This window comes from Gymnodraco acuticeps, unplaced genomic scaffold, assembly GCF_902827175.1.
Source record: "Gymnodraco acuticeps unplaced genomic scaffold, fGymAcu1.1, whole genome shotgun sequence".
Lineage (NCBI taxonomy): Eukaryota > Metazoa > Chordata > Actinopteri > Perciformes > Bathydraconidae > Gymnodraco > Gymnodraco acuticeps.
Window position 1 is genome coordinate 8,380,763 of NW_022990271.1, and position 18,477 is coordinate 8,399,239.

An 18,477-nucleotide genomic window follows, 5' to 3' on the forward strand; every position below is an offset into this window, starting at 1 on the left:
TTTTACTCTCTGCTGGCAGAGCATAAAGTCAAATGCAACTGTTGAAAATAGATAAATAGATAGGATCAATACATAAACAATACATAACATCAAAGCTTAAAATCTTGCTTTTAACATGCAGTTTCCCAACTCCACCACATTGTCTGTTCTGTATCACCTTGTTAACTCTTCATTGAAACTACAAGCTACAGATTATTTTCTCCCATCCTTGATCAATAAAATGGCAAACAATAGTGATGAAGGCCCCTCACAGCTTCCTACAGTTTACATTTCAGATACTGTAGATTCAGTTTACTATTAGAGGACTATTGAGATATTAGAAGATAACCAGGAAGTATTCTCTGTAGGACTGTAGCCAGTAAATTATTGCCATTTCTTGGTACAAAAAAGACAACTAAAATGATGTAATAACTGATTAGAAATGGTTGCAGATTAAGTTACTGTCTATATACATTATGCAACTGGTTTACTAATGATTGTCACTCTAAATGTTTACACTGTAAAATGTAATATTCAAGCAATAAATGAAACATTACATTTTCATTCCTTTTAAATGAATGTGTTCCAGATGACTTGAGTATCTAATAAAATATTCTAATATTCAGAATTATATAGTTGATATCTACAACACCTAGGGATTGGAACACTTCATTAAATCTTACTTTTACCACCTCATGCCCAGAACAATGTTGTAGTTAGCACATAAAATACCTTTATAAATAATAATGACTTCAAATATCTTATTGAAAATGCATTGATGGTTGTGATTAAGTTTAGTACCATATAACAGACTGAGCGATTCTCCTGTTTGTGACAATGATGCCACAGCGTAACATCAGGACACTACAGGCACATTCATTAAAAGTCATTTTACTGAATAACGGTGATGACAGGAACTACACAGGTTCTAAGGAACAAACTGATGCTGCAGACAGTACCTTTGGATCGCACAGGGACGCAGCCTAGACCCAGACAAGCCAGAGCCATGGTCAGCAGCTGTCTACTCTCTCCTCTTCTTCTCCCCTTATTTGTCTTTCTCTGTCGCTCCTTCCTCTCTCCTGCAGACTGCTTGTCATCTGTCTCTCAATATTCACTCCTGCAGACTTTTTCTGAAACATTCCTGTGCAAACCCGACATCCAGACAAGCAACATCTGCAGACACAGACCCTCCCCCACCACCTCCTCGCCCACCCACCTGCTGTCCCTGCGCTCTCCTCCCTTCAGCTGACCCAACACGTCACTAAAAACACATATTTCTCCTTCGTCTGTGAGTCATGTGGACACAATGACCTCGCTGAAAGATCCATTGCACTCACTACGAATGATGCGCCTACACTTCATCACAAACTCAAAACACTTTTCTGTCCTGTCTCTTATGAGTCACCCCCGTCCCCTGGTGTCAGATGGTAGGATCCTGCCTGGGCATGGCCTGTCCCCTGTCCCTGACCGTAATCTCTTTTTGATGCAGTTATATGTGGAAGGAGGGGGGCTTGCAGCCACAAAGTATTAATGTATTAATCCATGCTGGGAATATGTATCACGTGTTCACTCCTTCCATTGCTGCCACCAAAGAGTAGTGATTTTAGAAAGTATGTGTGTGTGAGAGAGCTGGCTTGATGTGTTGCCACAAATACAATTATTTCAAGGTAAAAAATGTAATGAACACTGACATTTCAGGGGATACTTTGAAAAGTTGCATTCTAAATATTCTCATTATCATTCAGTGTCTCATCAAGGAAACGTGGTCTTTGTGTACACTGTTAATGAGTAGTCAATGTTCTCATGTGGTTGCAATATAAAATGACACACACACACCCACCCACCCACACACACACACACACACACACACACACACACACACACACACACACACACACACACACACACACACACACACACACACACACACACACACACACACACACACACACAAACAGAGAGAGTGTACGAGCACCCTGCCCGGTAATCTGCTGTAATCTGGAGCTCTGGCAGTTCACTGATTTTGGAGTAGAGCTGGCGGAGCTGGCAGTCTGCTCGAGGAGCTTTCAGCCTCCCGCCGGGGACGACACAGACACACCAAATATATCAGCACACACACACATGCATGCAGTAGGCTACACCACGTGTCTGTACGCGATTCACCGCAGTGGTCAACATCAGCACAAAAGGAGCAGAACGCCGTCATGAATATTAAATGCACGGACAATCCTCGTGGCTGGCCTCAGTTATTTGCAGCAGTTTCTCTCAACAGGACTGCTGGGAGGCCTTTAATAGCTTGTTGTCCCTTGGGTTGTTTGTCAGTCAGAGTATTGAGTGATCTATGAAGCATCAGGGCCGGATCACAGACCTTTCAACCACATATGAGCTGGACCTAACCTCTTGGATAGTGGTTAGTCCTGTCTTGGGAGTTTAGGCCAAATCACTTAATCAGTATAATCTTTTATGTCACTTAAAAAACACTTTACAAACTTGTTTTTCTGTAAGAATCTCCATGATGTGTTAGCTCTTTATACAACAGCTATTCATGCGGTCCCTCACCCTCGGTTTTTCTCTCTATTTATGTCTGTGTCCTCCTTTCACACTAAATTAATAAATCATACTACCCCCATTCCCTTCTCCCATCCCTCTTTCCCCAGCTGCACACCTGCACTATTGTTCTGCCACCCTCCTCAATCCCTTTTCTGCCCCTCTGACCTGCACCACATTCATGCTATAACAAGCGTGTGTGCACACTTCTATAAGGGTTTGACGCCTTTTTGTACCTGTAGCAGAGGTGAGTTACAGTGTCTGACAATACATCCAAAAGTCTTATTTATAGCACCCGCCATGTCACAGAGAGCCCAAAGAGCCAGAGAAAATATCAACATAAGCAGGTTAAATGTTCAAAGGATTATTTCCTGGCTCTGCACTCGCTGTTTAATGAATTTGAACAGACTCCACTCACTGACTGTGTTCCTGTGCTGCCCTCTAGTGGTACATAATAACCACTACGGTGATTTAGAAACAAAGCTGTATGAATGGCAATGTGTGGAGTGAGAATAACATCATGGAATTGCACGGTTGACATGTGAGTGCTGCCATGTGTTTTCACAGTTTCTATATGTTAAAGGGGCTACCTTGTTTGATTATTGGCTAATGGTTACACAAGCCAACAAATCGTTGGCAAAAATCTGATCAGCTCATTTTCAGACAGGTTTTTATATAAATGGATCAGGACAAAAAGTGAGTGAACTTTTTTTCCTGAAACTTTCAGAATCTCTTCAAACAGAGAGTAAATCCAAATCTAGTAGCTTATTTGCTATATTTTTGAAAGTTGAGAGAATCAATATCATTTTCATGTTGTGTACCAACACATTTTTAAAGCCAACTACACTGAAAAAACCCTGAAATGAATTATTATTAAACAATTATTTAAAAATAATCATGATAAAAAGGCTCAGTCTGAGTTCAATGAGATAATTGTAACCACTCACATATTTTTATGCGAATGGTTTAGCTAAACTCAATTTGTGTATTTACCTATACTTAAAAATAAGCCAAATTAAAAGGGGGGAAGTAAATATTACGTGTATTGATTACAAAGTATTTGTATGTTCTATTCCTTGTAGACTTTTAAAGTATCAGTGGTAGTGCTAAAATGAAATATGCACTTGGAAATTCAGGCAGCATTTTGTAGCTGTTTGGAAGGGAGGAGTTTAAAACCTATATAATTCAATGTAAGGACCACAATCATTAACAGAACAAGTCAACTTAGTTTCTGTCAATGGAGAAAAGAAGCAGCATGAGATGAATGTGTTATCATCTCATGTTGTTGTAGGGCCTCCCCTCTTCTGTATTTCCCCAATCCTCATCAATATTGCAGCATTGTTCCTAAAGAGGCAGTAATCTGGGGGGTATATGTACAACATAGACTGTATGTAACGTTCCATTCTATTTGGTCGAAAATAATTATTTTGTTAGCATGTTGGTTTGGAAACATGCTAACAAATTAGAATGATTTTAGGTTTAAATACAAAAACACACGCAAAGCGACAAACAGAGACCTGTACCAGAGGGGTCTTTGGGTTCGGATGGACTAATATGCCCGATAAGTGAAACGCTGTACATTTGTTTGCTTGCATAAGTTAGTTCACATGGATTTGTTGTGAATAACCCTGACCACTAAACTTCTTCAGGTCACACGTTTACAGTAACTTGTTTTGTTAAATAAGTCCACTCTGGGTTTACATGCAGCTCCCAATGTTGGACTGCTGTCTTTAGATTCTGCTTCTTTTTTAAGTTTGATGAAAGAACACTACCCTAAATCACAGTTTTCTTTTTAAATCACCATAATACATTTATTATGTTATGTTTGATCCTGTGTAGTGTAATAGAAGCCTATGACGGGCATGTTGGAATTTCTTGCAGAAAATGAATGATGCCAAGCTCTGATTGGTCAGGGGTCTACATATAGATGTTCATGCCTCCAGGTCAAGTCACAACAAGATGGTGACCATTTTAACTGACCGAAATGTTCTGAACCCGGCATAACACATCTTCGCTATTTGGTTTTGATAGTTATATCTTAAAAGCCCATAAACAACAAAGAGTAGTTCTCCACTAACTACACCATGGCTCAACGTAAGGTGGTATATTCAGGTTTAGTTCACAAGAGGCGTCTTGTTTTCAACTCACAACTTAACATCTGATATCATCTCTGGATAGGCCAGCAGTGAGAGGGCGGGAAGACAGTCACCATCATGCCAACATGACGATAGAAAAGTGTGTGTGATTTCATATTGTTCTGTGTGTGCGTGTGCCTGTCAAACAGACTTCAGCCAGCATTATTCTGGGCTTGTGTGTGTGTGTGTGTGTGTGTGTGCGTGTTTAGTTAATACTTCAGCCATGTTGGTGGAATCGCACGAGACAAGCCATCGCCCATGTTATTTTTAACTGCGTGTCTCCATGGAAACCGGCACATATGCTGGGAGATGGCGATCTCCTGCTGTGCGTGTGTTGAGGAAGACTCCTACCGCTGGTCCTAGTGTGTGTGTGTGTGTGTGTGTGTGTGTGTGTGTGTGTGTGTGTGTGTGTGTGTGTGTGTGTGTGTGTGTGTGTGTGTGTGTGTGTGTGTGTGTGTGTGTGTATGTATGTGGTAGGAATGGGAAGGGATATAAAAGGCTTCTGAGGCAACTTAGGAAACACCGACACCGTATCTGACGACAGGAGGCGGTCTTCTGCTACTGAAACAACTGAAGCTATGCAGCATGTTCATTAAACACATCACCTACCAAATGTCCCCGGCTTGTCTCCTATAGCACTTGAGCTCTGACTTTCATTTTACAAGTTTTCTTTCCCTAAAATATACCACCTTAACTGCAAAACCACAATTTTATTACTGTGGTTACACAATTATATAATTTGTAGAAATCACTAAATAATTCTCTCTCCAATGATGGTTGTTAATGCGTGCCTGGCATCATCAATACTGACGCTTCAGTTCCTATAATAAATGGATCAATGAGGCTACAGTGACACATACTCTGTTGTTGGGCTATGGAGGAGGAGGTTTATGTTGGGCGAGGACACTTTTCTATAGCTTTAAAAACCATCAAGCAGTTATCAACTGAGTGAACGAAGTCGTTTCTATGGAAACAACTTCCATAGACTTAAAGCTGTGAAGAGCGAGAGCCATGCCAGAGTGATTCCCATAATGCCTTGTGCCTGGGGATCTCAGGGAAAGAGAGAGAGAGAGAAAGAAAGAGAGACAGTGTTACACAGAGGCTGAAGAGGAAGTGTGTGTGTGTGTGTGTGTGTGTGTGTGTGTGTGTGTGTGTGTGTGTGTGTGTGTGTGTGTGTGTGTGTGTGTGTGTGTGTGTGTGTGTGTGTGTGGGTGTCAGCTCTGGAGGTGCCGTGCTGCAAATCCCCACTCTATTGTGACAACTCACATGACCAAAGACACTAAACTCAGCATCCACATTCAAACATTTAGGATGTGCACACACACACTTGTTTTTGTCACTTAGGACTACATTACACTGACTTGCATATATTCCATAACATACGTATCACTACATGCATACCTCAAGCCGTTGGCATATAATACACTTAAACCTTATCTTAAAGACTAAAGTCATTCACCCACCAGGGGTGTGATGAATATACAAGGGAATGCAAAATGCTTGGCTGTGAATGTCACATGTCTAAGGCTTTTCTTGTGCAAGTGGTTAGGGTTAAAATCTTTTTATTTGTATTTGCCTGGTTAAGCATATTTGTTAGATATTTACTTGGCAACGTTAATTTTTACTTGCATTGATACAAATTGTCTTTTTCAATGTCTGTATTAACGGTTATCATTGCCCGACCGGTACTGTGCATGTGCAACTTTCAACTGAAATTAGGAAGAAGTGATAAAGCATTTACTAGGTTTTCTTCTGCCGATTTCAACACAGATTTGTTGTTGCCAATGTGGCCTTATAGAGGTGCAGCGACTGATCGCACACTTTTATTGGTTATTGTCAGATAATGATTGGCACCAAGTGAGTTGCTCGATGTAATGCACTATCCAATTTGGCATCTTACTTGACCCAGGCTGGGCAATCCTTATTTTTGAGCCCTACTGATTTGCACTGCCTTTGTCAGGGTAGAAATTATTAGTAATTGAGTTTGCAATTTCTATTGAAGTGTTGAGCCTCCATGCTGTTGTTTTTTTATAATATTCTATATAGGCACAACTTAGCCTATTCTGCACAACCTGATTGGTGGAGAATTGTTTTTGCAGAGTGAAAGCTCAGGAACATTGGTTGTTGAAATAATTCAATCAAAACCACACATTTGAACTGCATGGAAGCACTAGTGGAAAATTCACAGAATCGCCAAAATCAGATTCCTCCTCTGGAGAGCATTAATGTCTCTAAAACATTTCATGGCAAAGCTTTCATTGTGGACAAAAGGGGTGAACTGACAAACCGTCGACATTGCCATCGCCAGAAACATCTAAAAACAAATCTTAACCAGCATTTTGTCCCTAAACAGATGGAGGGACAAACATTATGTGACAGTGTAAAATATTGTTGTCCCCTAAATGTGAGATACTCACGTGCACACACACTCACACACCTTCATGAGCAATACTGTCTCTAATTGGATCCTTTGATTCACTCTCCATCTATTTTCTCCCTTCATCCAATCATCTATTTGCATCTTTTCTTCTTCTGGATTTAGTGTATGTGCCGCCTCCCCATGTCTTCCTCTCTCCCCTCTCTCTCTCTCTCCCCTCCCCCTCCCCCTGGGTAATGCCAGTGCTGTTGTCAGGCTGGAGCTGAAAGCAGCCAATCGCAGGGCTGTGTGCTGCGGAGCTCTGGGGTGATGTTAGGCAGTTTCATGCTCATACGATGAGCTTTGCCAAATGTAGGTCATGCTTCTCCTATCTCCCTCTCTCTCTCTTTCTCTCTCACTTCTGCAGACACACACACATATTGTAAACCTCTTCACCCCTTCACACACAGAAATACACAGAAAACAGATAAGAAAATGTGTTTAATTCACATAGTTACATACACACACAGAGCCGCAGAAACACAAAGATGTACTCATATAAACACACACATGAACACACTACACATAATTCGTCACTCTACACACTCGGCCTCACATAGGGCGGGGTTACCGAAAAAAACTGTTTGGTATCAACTGGTAGATGTGCTCCCTACAGGAGGGACTCATAAAATGCTGGCATTATTCCTCTGCAGCCAAAATGTGCTCTAATGATACAAAATTAACAACAGAGTAAAATCACGGTACCAAACAAAAAAGGCCCCTCCATTCCTGTCTTCTCCTGAACTCTTGTTGAACTGCTTATGTCTGCGCTGCAGTATAGCACAAGCAGGATTATGATGTTTCCAGCAGCTATAGGAGCCAGCAGATTATATATAGACGGTAAAATAGAGACTTGAACTGAGCAGTCTGACTGGATTTGAAAAAATAATGCAATGAATGTAGGTTATTTTAGAGAAATGTAACTATTTTGATGTACTGGCAAATGGATGATACATGATAAATCTCCCCAGCACGACCCCACCCACCTTAACATGTTTTGTTTCTCTTACAAACAAAACTGTAACTTTTTGTTACTATTTAAAACAATTACACCATTTTTTTTTCATGTCATTATTACCCCCTTACGTTTCCTTAGGTATTACTGATCTTCTCAACTGAATCTGTCTACAACAAACTAAACACCTTAAAGTATGGCCAAATACTGTTGTGTACTTACGACCAGGGGCGGATTCAAGCCCCTTAGCTCCAGTTATGTGACATCCTTAAGCATCTGCATTAAATTCTATTTTATTTTATACAACTGAAATGTTTTGACAACTTTTTGAAAAGTTTAAAACAACCAAAAAGTGTAACCATAAAACATCCTGGTGGCATAGTGTGAGTCATGTTAAAAAACATATTTTTTCTGTGCTTCACATCCAGCCTTTCTTGATGTGTTCAATGTCAATAAATCGTACACAGACCTCATAAAGAGTGAAATTAAATAATGTTATGCTGAAAAATGTATCAACAAGTATTTATTATTTTATAGCACACCCTTTCTTGTGTCTTGTGCTATCAAGTTTCCTGGTTTTGATTGTCATACATATGAGCAACAGTTACAGTCTAGCAGTTGTTGACCATGAAATTCTTAGTTATTCTCCAAGAATGCTCCTCTAAATAAAGTTTTAAAATAAATCACACATTAGTGCTGAAGATAAAATAAAGTGATAAAATATAATACACATAAAATAAATGAATGTACATCTGTGTTGGACAGGTGTTAAAAAAAGGGATAAGTATACATTTGTAAAAAGTACTTACATTTCTTCTGAAGTAAATTACATGAACTTGGTTACTTTCTACCACTGGGTATGGAAAAACATTACAACATTGCTGATTGTGTCACACCTCAAATGATTTGTGCCCGTAGTATTCTCGTTTTTCGTACAAGATCTAGTTGTGTGTTGACATTTAGCCGTCCTTCATGGCTTACAGGGGAACCTTTCCTCTTAAATTGCTCTGTTGTAGGATGTGAATTAGCATTACCCCATGAGCTGCTGACCCACACACACACACACACACACACACACACACACACACACACACACACACACACACACACACACACACACACACACACACACACACACACACACACAAAGCTCCTCCTTCTCAGAGAGAGAATCATTTCTACTTCCCTGGGTTGCCACTGCTAGGTTGACCTATTTTTGTCCAGACCTCCCTCCCTCCCTCTCTCTCTCTCTCTCCTCTCTCTCTCCTCTCTCTCCTCTCTCCCCTCTCCCTCTCTCTCTCCTCTCTCCGTCTCTCTCTCTCTCTCCTCTCTCTCTCTCTCTCTCTCCATCTCTCTCTCCTCTCTCTCTCTCTCTCTCTCTCTCTCTCTCTTACTGTCTCCCTCTCTCTTTCACTCGCTACAGCCCCATAATTCACCCTGCTTAATAATTCACTACAGCTTTATAAGCCTCTACTCTACTAAATGACAAGCTCAGGAAAACAACAACAGTTTTTACAGATTCATTTTTCAAAGCCACATACATAGCATAATGTATACATATAATATAGGACATGTAGGTAGGATATATGCAGTGTAGTATACAAATGGAAAGGTTCAAGGATGTAAGTATCTGTAAGAACTATAAGTCGGGGGGCAACTTACATTCACCATCCATCACTTTTTGTAAGGTAACGGAGTGAGATACGAACGTTAAAGAAACAGACATGGTGGTGGTGTTATTGTAAAACTGCAGATTATTTGCTAGTCTATGCACAGACTTGCTCTGCCTGATGTGATTGGATGGCCCGATTGAGCAGGCACCAATAAGCGCACCAGGAGGAAGAGAGCAGGCACAGAGAGTGCTGATGCTGGGCACACCCTGTGTGTGTGTGTGTGTGTGTGTGTGTGTGTGTGTGTGTGTGTGTGTGTGTGTGTGTGTGTGTGTGTGTGTGTGTGTGTGTGTGTGTGTGTGTGTGTGTGTGTGTGTGTGTGGGTGGGTGGGTGGGTGTCAGTACCTATACAATTATTGTGTATGCAGAGTTAGATTTTTTTAATATATTATGTGCAAAATTCCAGCCTCTTTTATTCCACATATACCCTGCCCCCTTTTTAAATCTCCTCCCAGGAGCTGATATAGAACAAAGACAACAACCATAATATATGCTGTTCCCATATTGTCATTGCATTATAAATAACACTAATACCGCTGCAGTTTTTTGGATAAGCATGTGTCACTTTGTAAATCTGATACATTTGATGCTGTTATTTCTGAATGTTCTACTGGGTCTATTACCCATATGTGCTTTATTGCTGGAAGTTAGATGAGAAGATTGATACTGCTTTCACATTTTTTCATATGAAGCTGGAGCAAGCAGCAAGTTAACTGAGCTCCATCCAAGGGTAACAAAACCCCCCCGCCATCAATCTGAAAAATTCAGTTCAATTTAAAGACTCAAACAGGCAAACCAATGTTTTTTGTGAACAATAAATTCTACAGTATATAACAACTCACCTCTGACTGGCGGAGAACTCACTGCTCCATAGTTTCTCTTTTGTTAACTGGACTTATAACTTCTCACTGTACATTTTACATTTATATTTAATTTAATATGTCATCCTTGCACACTAAATGTAAAAAAAGATTCCACTTATATATTGTGTTAGCTGTTATCCCGTCAATAGTGTTTTATGTCAGATAGTTTACATATTATTTATCACGGTCAACTTTTATATTTGAACTCTTTTAGTTTAGTAACTCTGTTTTATCTTCTATTTTAATATGTTTATTAGTGTTTATTTTCTAACCAGTAATACGTGTGTATCACCAGTCACAAGGGTGTTTAGCTCCATGCTAAAGCTGCAAACTCAATTAGTGATAATGTTGATCCAGTATTGTTAGATGGATTTGTTTACCTTTGAAAAGGGCTAGCTGTCCCCCTATTTTCCAGTTTGTGTGCTGAGCTAAGCTAAACAGCTACTAACTTCATATTTATGCCACAGAGACATGGTACCCCAGGTAAAAAAATAGTATACTTTAGTGTATTAGAAATATAATGTAAGTATACAAAAGTGTATACAAGTATACTTCTACGTTTTGTGCTTAATTGAAATTATGTTTAAAATGTACTTTTAAAAAGTATAATTCAAAATAGATGTAATTTAGTTCAATTTTAATGTACTAAATATAAATATACTATTTCTGAAATACTTAAAGTGGTATTTCAGTGTGCTTATTAAAAGTGTACTTGAAACTAAGTGTATTGTGAATTGCAAGTAAGTACACTTTCGCTATACGTACTACATCGCAAATACTTATAGTAGTCATTAAGTATACTTATCGAAAGTACAATTCTTTTTTTACTATTTTGTAATACCCTATTAGCATGCTTTAATAACAAGTACTTAAATACACTTCATTAGAAATGTATTTAAGTACTCTTATAAAAAGTGCACTTTAATATACGTTTTTCTAATTTGTACTTCATTGTACTTTTAAAAAGTATATTAACTTGCAAATACTTACGGTGGTACGTTAGTTTACTTTTGAAAAGTTCAATATTTGCAAGTCATTTGTAATACACTATTAGTATGCTTTATTTAAGTAGACTTGAATTTCACTCCATTAGAAGTGTACATAAGTATACTTACACAGTGCACTTTAATGTTAGTTCATTTTAAACTGTACTTCAGTGTACTTTGTTTGTAAGTGTTTATTTTATAACACTTGTGAATAGTGTACTTTGTTTACACCTCTGGGAAGTGTATAGGTCTGGACTATTACCATCATGTATTAATGCACAAAGACTTACTTGACAGAAGGCACTTTATGTATGTCAGGTTCAGAACAGGTTCCTAAAACACATTGGTACATCACATTCAACATTCTACTACAGGTGTGTACTTAACAAGTCAATCTACTAGGGATTCGTACATTACAAAATACTAGTAAGTAGAACATCAAAATGACAGAATTCATTGTGCACAGAATTGGAAATTAGTACACTTAATTTCCCATTATAGGCTCATTATTTAATCTCATTTGTTATCCGGTGAATTACATCAAGCCTATAGTCTGAATCAGTTCTTGAGGCTTCCTTGATGTCCAGTCAAATCAGTCTCGTTCAACGTTGTTTGGTAGAGGGATAACATATATCTTCTCCCTCGACTTAATCATGACACATTTGCATGTCAATGAGTCTGGATGTATGGCATACACATTGTTGCACTCAGACACTTCATACATGAAGCTTGATGCAATATGAAGTGTTGTGTCTGCACAGCTTCCTTCCAGACTTCAGAAACTCCTTGACCAAAACACAGTGTATTGTACCAGAAACTACCAAGCTCAGAATTCTGATAAGCGTCCCATTCTGCAGCTCTACAACAGAGTTTTTTCTTTTCTGAAGGCGGCTGTTTGTGTCAGAGTGATACAGTATTCCATTCACAATGAAACGGTAGTAGTAGGAAGCTTGTCTCACTCTGACACCTAGTAGTTCCTCTATTGCAAGCATGTGTAACACAGAAAGATCTGTCTGTACTGACTTACCAAAAACTCTGACATGGGCACTGATTTGTCAGTTGAACATTTGCTGCCCTGCAGTTCAGAGAAAAGATCTTTAATATTCTCATCAGCATTTTGCATTATTGTGGCTCCTTTCTTTGTGAGACTCCTCCCCCTAAGTTGTTCCATTGAAATATTTCAACAGGGTACCATTAAATGATTCGAAGGGAAATGTGGATGTGGCCCACAAAGGTCCCCAGTTCCTCACACTCATAGAAATGTGCATAATTAGATGCACATTAAATGAGACATTATCTGTGCCATATAACCCCTCAAATTGTCTGACAAATGTTTTCAATGCCTGTTCAGCTATTGCCACGTCGCCCTCTCTGATCCTTTCTTGCAGGAGATGATACATGGCAAAAACCAAAAGGAAAAGGTGGTTCCAGTATTTTTTGGGCAGGATCCCATTCAAAACAGGCAAAGCATAGAACAAAAGAAACGACCTCCACTCAGACGCCTTCCAAAACTTCCGTTCTTTGATAGATCGTGGTACTCTTGTGATCTCGGTCGGTGGCAAGATTGCCATAAGTTCCTTGTCGATCAGCTCAGTTTTGGTGCCTATGTACCACCCATTTTGATGGTTTGTGGAATCCAGCCACAGAGTAGCCAGCTGTCTAGTAACCCCAAGACATACACTGTGCTGGTATTCAGGAACAAAGCCTTGGACCATTTGAAATTTGTCCAATTTCATTAGTTGACTTGGGCCTTTCACTCCCATGACAGGCTGCTGAGGTGTTGCGTTCATGGCATTGTCACAATGCTCAGCTTCAGTACGAAGACCGGGCTCAGGACTAACATATGGATAAGGACCCCCACCTCTTTGATAACAGAAGTCACAACCATAAATTCCATTAAACTGCTTCGTATTTCGGATAAGTGGCCGGGCAACAGAATCTGAACTACATATTAGGGCATGCACCTTTGAAGTGCAACCATCTGCCCAGGTGATGCCATGAGTTTATTTACAATATATAATTGTTAGTCATTAGCTCCAACAACTAGCTAGCGTTAAACCAGACCAAGGGCTATAAAGTAACGGCTGAAACCAAATAATACTGGACCTGCATCACGTGATGCAGGTCACTCACGACGCCCAATCACAATGTAGCAGTTTGCGCGCCAACTGTGGTGGAGCCAAGTGCATCGGTGGACGGACGGTTATTGTTTGAAATTGAGCAGCCAGTCTACAACAATTCAACATGTCTCTGCTGGACCTACCAACATTTGGACTGTTCTATTTCCCAGACGGGTCGGTTAGAGTAGAACATACATCTATCATAAAGGATGTAAACAGGGCTGCAAAAGTTACAGTTACCTGCAGGGAAGACCTCGATTTGGAGCAAGGCTGGATAGAGGTGATTTGGCCTGCCAAACGTCGACCACAAAAGGGGTCGAAGCCAGTTGCAGCCAAATTGCTGTTCGTAGCCAGGTAAGTTACAAATACAAATTAAATGATTCTGAAAAAATCTTTATAACGTTAGCTAACTTTGGCTATAGTCTCTCTAGAAATGTAACTGATAACTTAATGCTAGTAGAAAGAGTTGCTTTATTGTCTAGCTAACTAGCTTGCTAGCTAACGTTAGCTTGAGTCCAATTATGAAGCTCTATTCAGTAAAAATGTGTATAAGGTGGTGGTAAATTATAACGTTAACATATGTTCAAATTAGGGGTGTGGGATATTTATCTCTTAGATAATATCTTAATTGTTATTTTCACATATGCAAATAAGGACTTGTGAGCTCCTGCAGGCACTGAATGTGCTCACCTTGCACTGAAGCTAATAACGCGGGGGTAACCATAATCTGGGTCCTGCGCGGTGTTTTTTCACTCTCAAGGCTTCTTAATATTTAAAAACCTTAACCTTAATTAATGTGTCATACTCAGTTAACGGTTATAAACTCAGCTAACTGAAGATATGAACCATTTTTTCCGAATCAAAGCACAAGTCTCACAAGAAGCATCTAAATTAGCCCTGAGCGAAAAAATGCTAACAAACTTAGCCCAGAACTCACCGTAAAAAATAGCCTTATTACTTATTATTTTAATATTATAAAACGATAAAAACGCGGCTGAAGGTTAGTCCTATGTGTCTGTGTCACTTAGAAAGTATTACTGATAATACTTCATTCAATTTTTATATAAAAACCGGATATTTCATATTAGCTGCTAATGATAGCAGCCAGAGCGTATCGCAGCTTCCGGTTCAGGGGTGCAGCACTCATTCACCAATGGGTCATGTTTAGATGGATTTTAGGAACGTCCCCTCGATTCTATTGGCTCTAAAGGTTAAAAAGAGATGTCAATCATCAAAATCGAACAAGGGGGGCCAGAGATAGGTCAAATCCACCCAAATGACCCCAAAGTGGGTTTTTTTCTTCTAAATCTCTCTAAAAAGGTAAAATTGAACTTGTTTTGCATCAATCTTGATACAGGGTACATATTATATGTTATAGTTGGGATTCCTAAAGCTTTTAGTCTGCTATCCCATCATTCAAGGGTGGTTTTTACTTTAAATAATGGTTGTTTTTTGGATGGGCACTATAATTGACATTTTACCCTGTATATGGTGTGTGTATCAGTGTGAACAATAGTGCACGAAAAAGTGCTTACATTTTGTAATGTCAGAATGAACTGGATCTTGTTCACAGAAGTCTACCAAGAAGTGGTTCAAAAGCGGGATGCTTACATCCGAGGGGAGGACATATTTTCGGTAGCCGAGTCCCAGAAAAGAGGCAGCAGAAGAAAGACATGTACAGTCACAAATGTGAAGGAGGCTGTACAAAAAACAAACCAAGGAAAGGCAGTAAGTTTGATTGGTGTGTTTTGATGATTGATAGTTTGTGATTGAATGGAATGACATTGACTGATTTTGTTTATTGTTTTAATATTCACTGACAAATAATTTTCCGTTTCACCTTGAATGATATTGACAGCTATAGCTTTTTGTTATAACGCATGTTTTTTTGTATTTTGAGGCCACTACATTTTCATCCTACAATTACCAAATGCTCTTTTTAAATACATGCAACGTCTGTGGATTCATGGAAAAGTGTAGTCTTAATATGAGGAAATGTAATGTGGGTGAAATGTTGTTTTAAGTTACAAGCGTTAAGCCTGGTGTTTGGGTGGTAATTTTCCAAGGCACACTCAAACATGATGTATGTTGTCAGTCTGGTTCACAGATGGTAACTGCCATGGGCGGACAGCTCAAGAGATTGGCTGAGAGAACCTCCAAGCCCTCAGAAGAGGTGACATCTGAATCACCTCAACACTCTTCAGATTCTGATGTCACCTCGATTGACCTGTTTGAGCAGATCAAAAAGCAACCATTTGTAGGTCTAAATATTTAACTGTTTTTTTCAAATTGATGTGCAGTGTTTCCCATATACGTTTTACAGTGTGGTGTGACATTTGCACTAAAATTCTTTTTCTCATTTTGGATTCGCAAATGTTATTTTGTGACCAGTGAGGAGGAGGAAGATGAGGAGGAGGAAGACACTTGCATCCTTCCACAGAAGGAGCCAGCGTGCCAGCAGCAACCACAGAAGGTCTGGGTGGAATTGGATCTGGAAACGTTGGAGGCACTGAAAGGTGGGTTGGTGCATGTGCATGCTAGTGATGCCTGGGTTAGCTCTGCAGCCACCTGAATTAGGGATCGACCGATATGGCTATTTCAAGGCCGATACCGATTATTAGTACCGTAATCAAGGAGACCGATAACCGATATTTGATATGCTAACGCACTTTAGCACAGAATTCAAAATAAAGATACCCTTATTTCTTATCAAAACTGCACATACAATATATCCGATTAAAGCTCCACCTGCAATCATTTGAATGTGAAGTCAAATTCATGAATTCCCACATTTATTTTGAGACCCGACCCGACTTCCCACATGTTACAAATTTGAAAATAAACTATCTATTGCATTTATACAACAGTAAACAAATGCAAAAGAAAGAGCGTAATTTCAGAAATCAGGACTGTTGGAATGCACCATGGTCAATCATAGTATTTAGTATTTTGCGGTTGACACTATTTTATGTCTGAATTTGTTATTTACACCTGGATACTTTTTTATACCCACTTTTTAGAGATGCCAAGATTGGTGGCTACCATGAAGACAGCACTGGACAACATTTCAGGGTCGTCCTCATCAGGATCTTGTTCCAGTAGTGGCCACGGTGACTCCCAGCAAACTGGTCGCAATACTGGCAGTAATGACTTGGTATGACCTACATAGTAATGATACTCTATTGCTATTGTTCTATACAAAATTAATCACTGCGGATCAATGGAATTGTATTTTCACACCCTTGAAGCCAAGACGAGAGCTGCCCCACATAATATACAGAAGTGTACTCGAGTACTGTTTGAGTACACCTTGACTTGATTACGGGGGAAGGCTGTGGTAGAGCAGGTCAGCTACCAATCGGAAGGTCTGTGGTTCGATCGCCACCGGCAGCCATGCGCTGTTGTGTCCCTGAGCAAGACACCTAACCCCAAATTGCTCAGAATGCTGTGCATTGGTGTGTGGATGTGAGTGAATGTGTTACCTCTGAGGGTTTATCTTCCGCCATCAGTGTGTGAATGTGATATGTGGTGTAAAAGCGCTTTGAGTAGTCTGCTGACCAGATAAAGCGCTCTACAACTACAGTCCATTTACCATTACAAATATGTTTTGTTGCCATTAGAAATACACTTGCATGACTATTATATTATATCTCCAGTGTGTTTAAAATATAGCAAAGCATTCAAGTTCATTTGATGGTACAGGTACAATATTTGTAATTTATCTTGTTTTAATCCGTCTCTTTGTTTTTACAGATGTTCCTAGGCAACTCCTCCGTCCAGGTCTCCACACGCCTCTTCCACAGATTAGGCAACAGAAGGATGTCTCTCTTTGCCCAGGAACTAGCAACGCTAATCTTTGGGAAAGAGACCCTGGCGAAGTCTACCCTTACTGGGAAGGGGAAAACCGCCGAGACCCTTGACCCGGAGAAAGTCAATGCCATTATAGGTACAGATATTCTGTATTAATGTTATCATTATGAATGGATTTCAATCTAATATATTGTCTATGTATTAAATCCCATGCTTCCTTCCTGTTTTGTAAGACACCGTGAGAGAAACATTTCAGGGCACCGAGGTGAGTGCGATCCGGGCCCTGCTGCTGCGGAGGAAATGCAACAACGAGAGATATACAAACAACGTTACTCCTCACTGATGGTCACCATTTAGTTTATATAGACTTTGCAAATTAGTTAGTCTGTTTAGCCATCATGTTTTGTGAATTGTTAAATTTAGTATAAACACGTTTTTTGTTTTGTTGTTGTTTTTATGTCATTAAAATGATGTTGTTCTCATAATTGAAGTGCAATTTGTCATGAAACAGAATAGCACACTTGGTGTGTACTTAAGTGGTATCCGGAAGTAGCTTAAAGTGTATGAAGTATAATAGTGATGTATTGTAAGTATGCTTCTGTAACACATAACCCAGTACTTGCAGTGGTAACATTATTGTAAAATACACTTCTATTCTGTAGTATAAGCAGTGATACCATACACTTCTACATTATAGTATAATAACATTATACTTAAAATACATGGATTTATGGTGCTTCAATTGTGATAGAACCTTATTATAAATACATTTTTATTATCATAATAGCACAATTTAAAAGTATTAAATACAGTCAGAAAGTGCATTTGAAGTTAATTGGAAATATAACAGGTGTGCTTGAATAAGTATGATAATAGTATGTTGAAAACACACTTATGAATTACTATGAATTGAGCTGAATGCCCTTTTAAGTATATTTCCAACACACTGGTGATACAATATGTAGAGGAAACTTCTGTGTAGCAATTGCATGGGAG

At 39.4% G+C, this 18,477-nt stretch overlaps 1 protein-coding gene across 4 annotated transcripts in view; it reads right to left on the reverse strand.

Annotated features, from left to right (window-relative positions):
• Positions 1–18,477, reverse strand: part of nhsb (Nance-Horan syndrome b (congenital cataracts and dental anomalies)) — a 53,586-nt gene that overhangs the window by 19,146 nt on the left and 15,963 nt on the right. Inside the window, exon 1 of one of the 4 annotated variants that reach the window (XM_034221383.1) lies at positions 939–1,136. The exons of the other annotated variants lie outside the window; for them this stretch is intronic. Coding sequence (XP_034077274.1) covers positions 939–987 — 49 coding nt within the window. The 5' untranslated portion in view covers positions 988–1,136. Of the gene's footprint in view, positions 1–938; positions 1,137–18,477 lie in introns of those variants that run through there. 4 annotated transcript variants of the gene reach the window in all.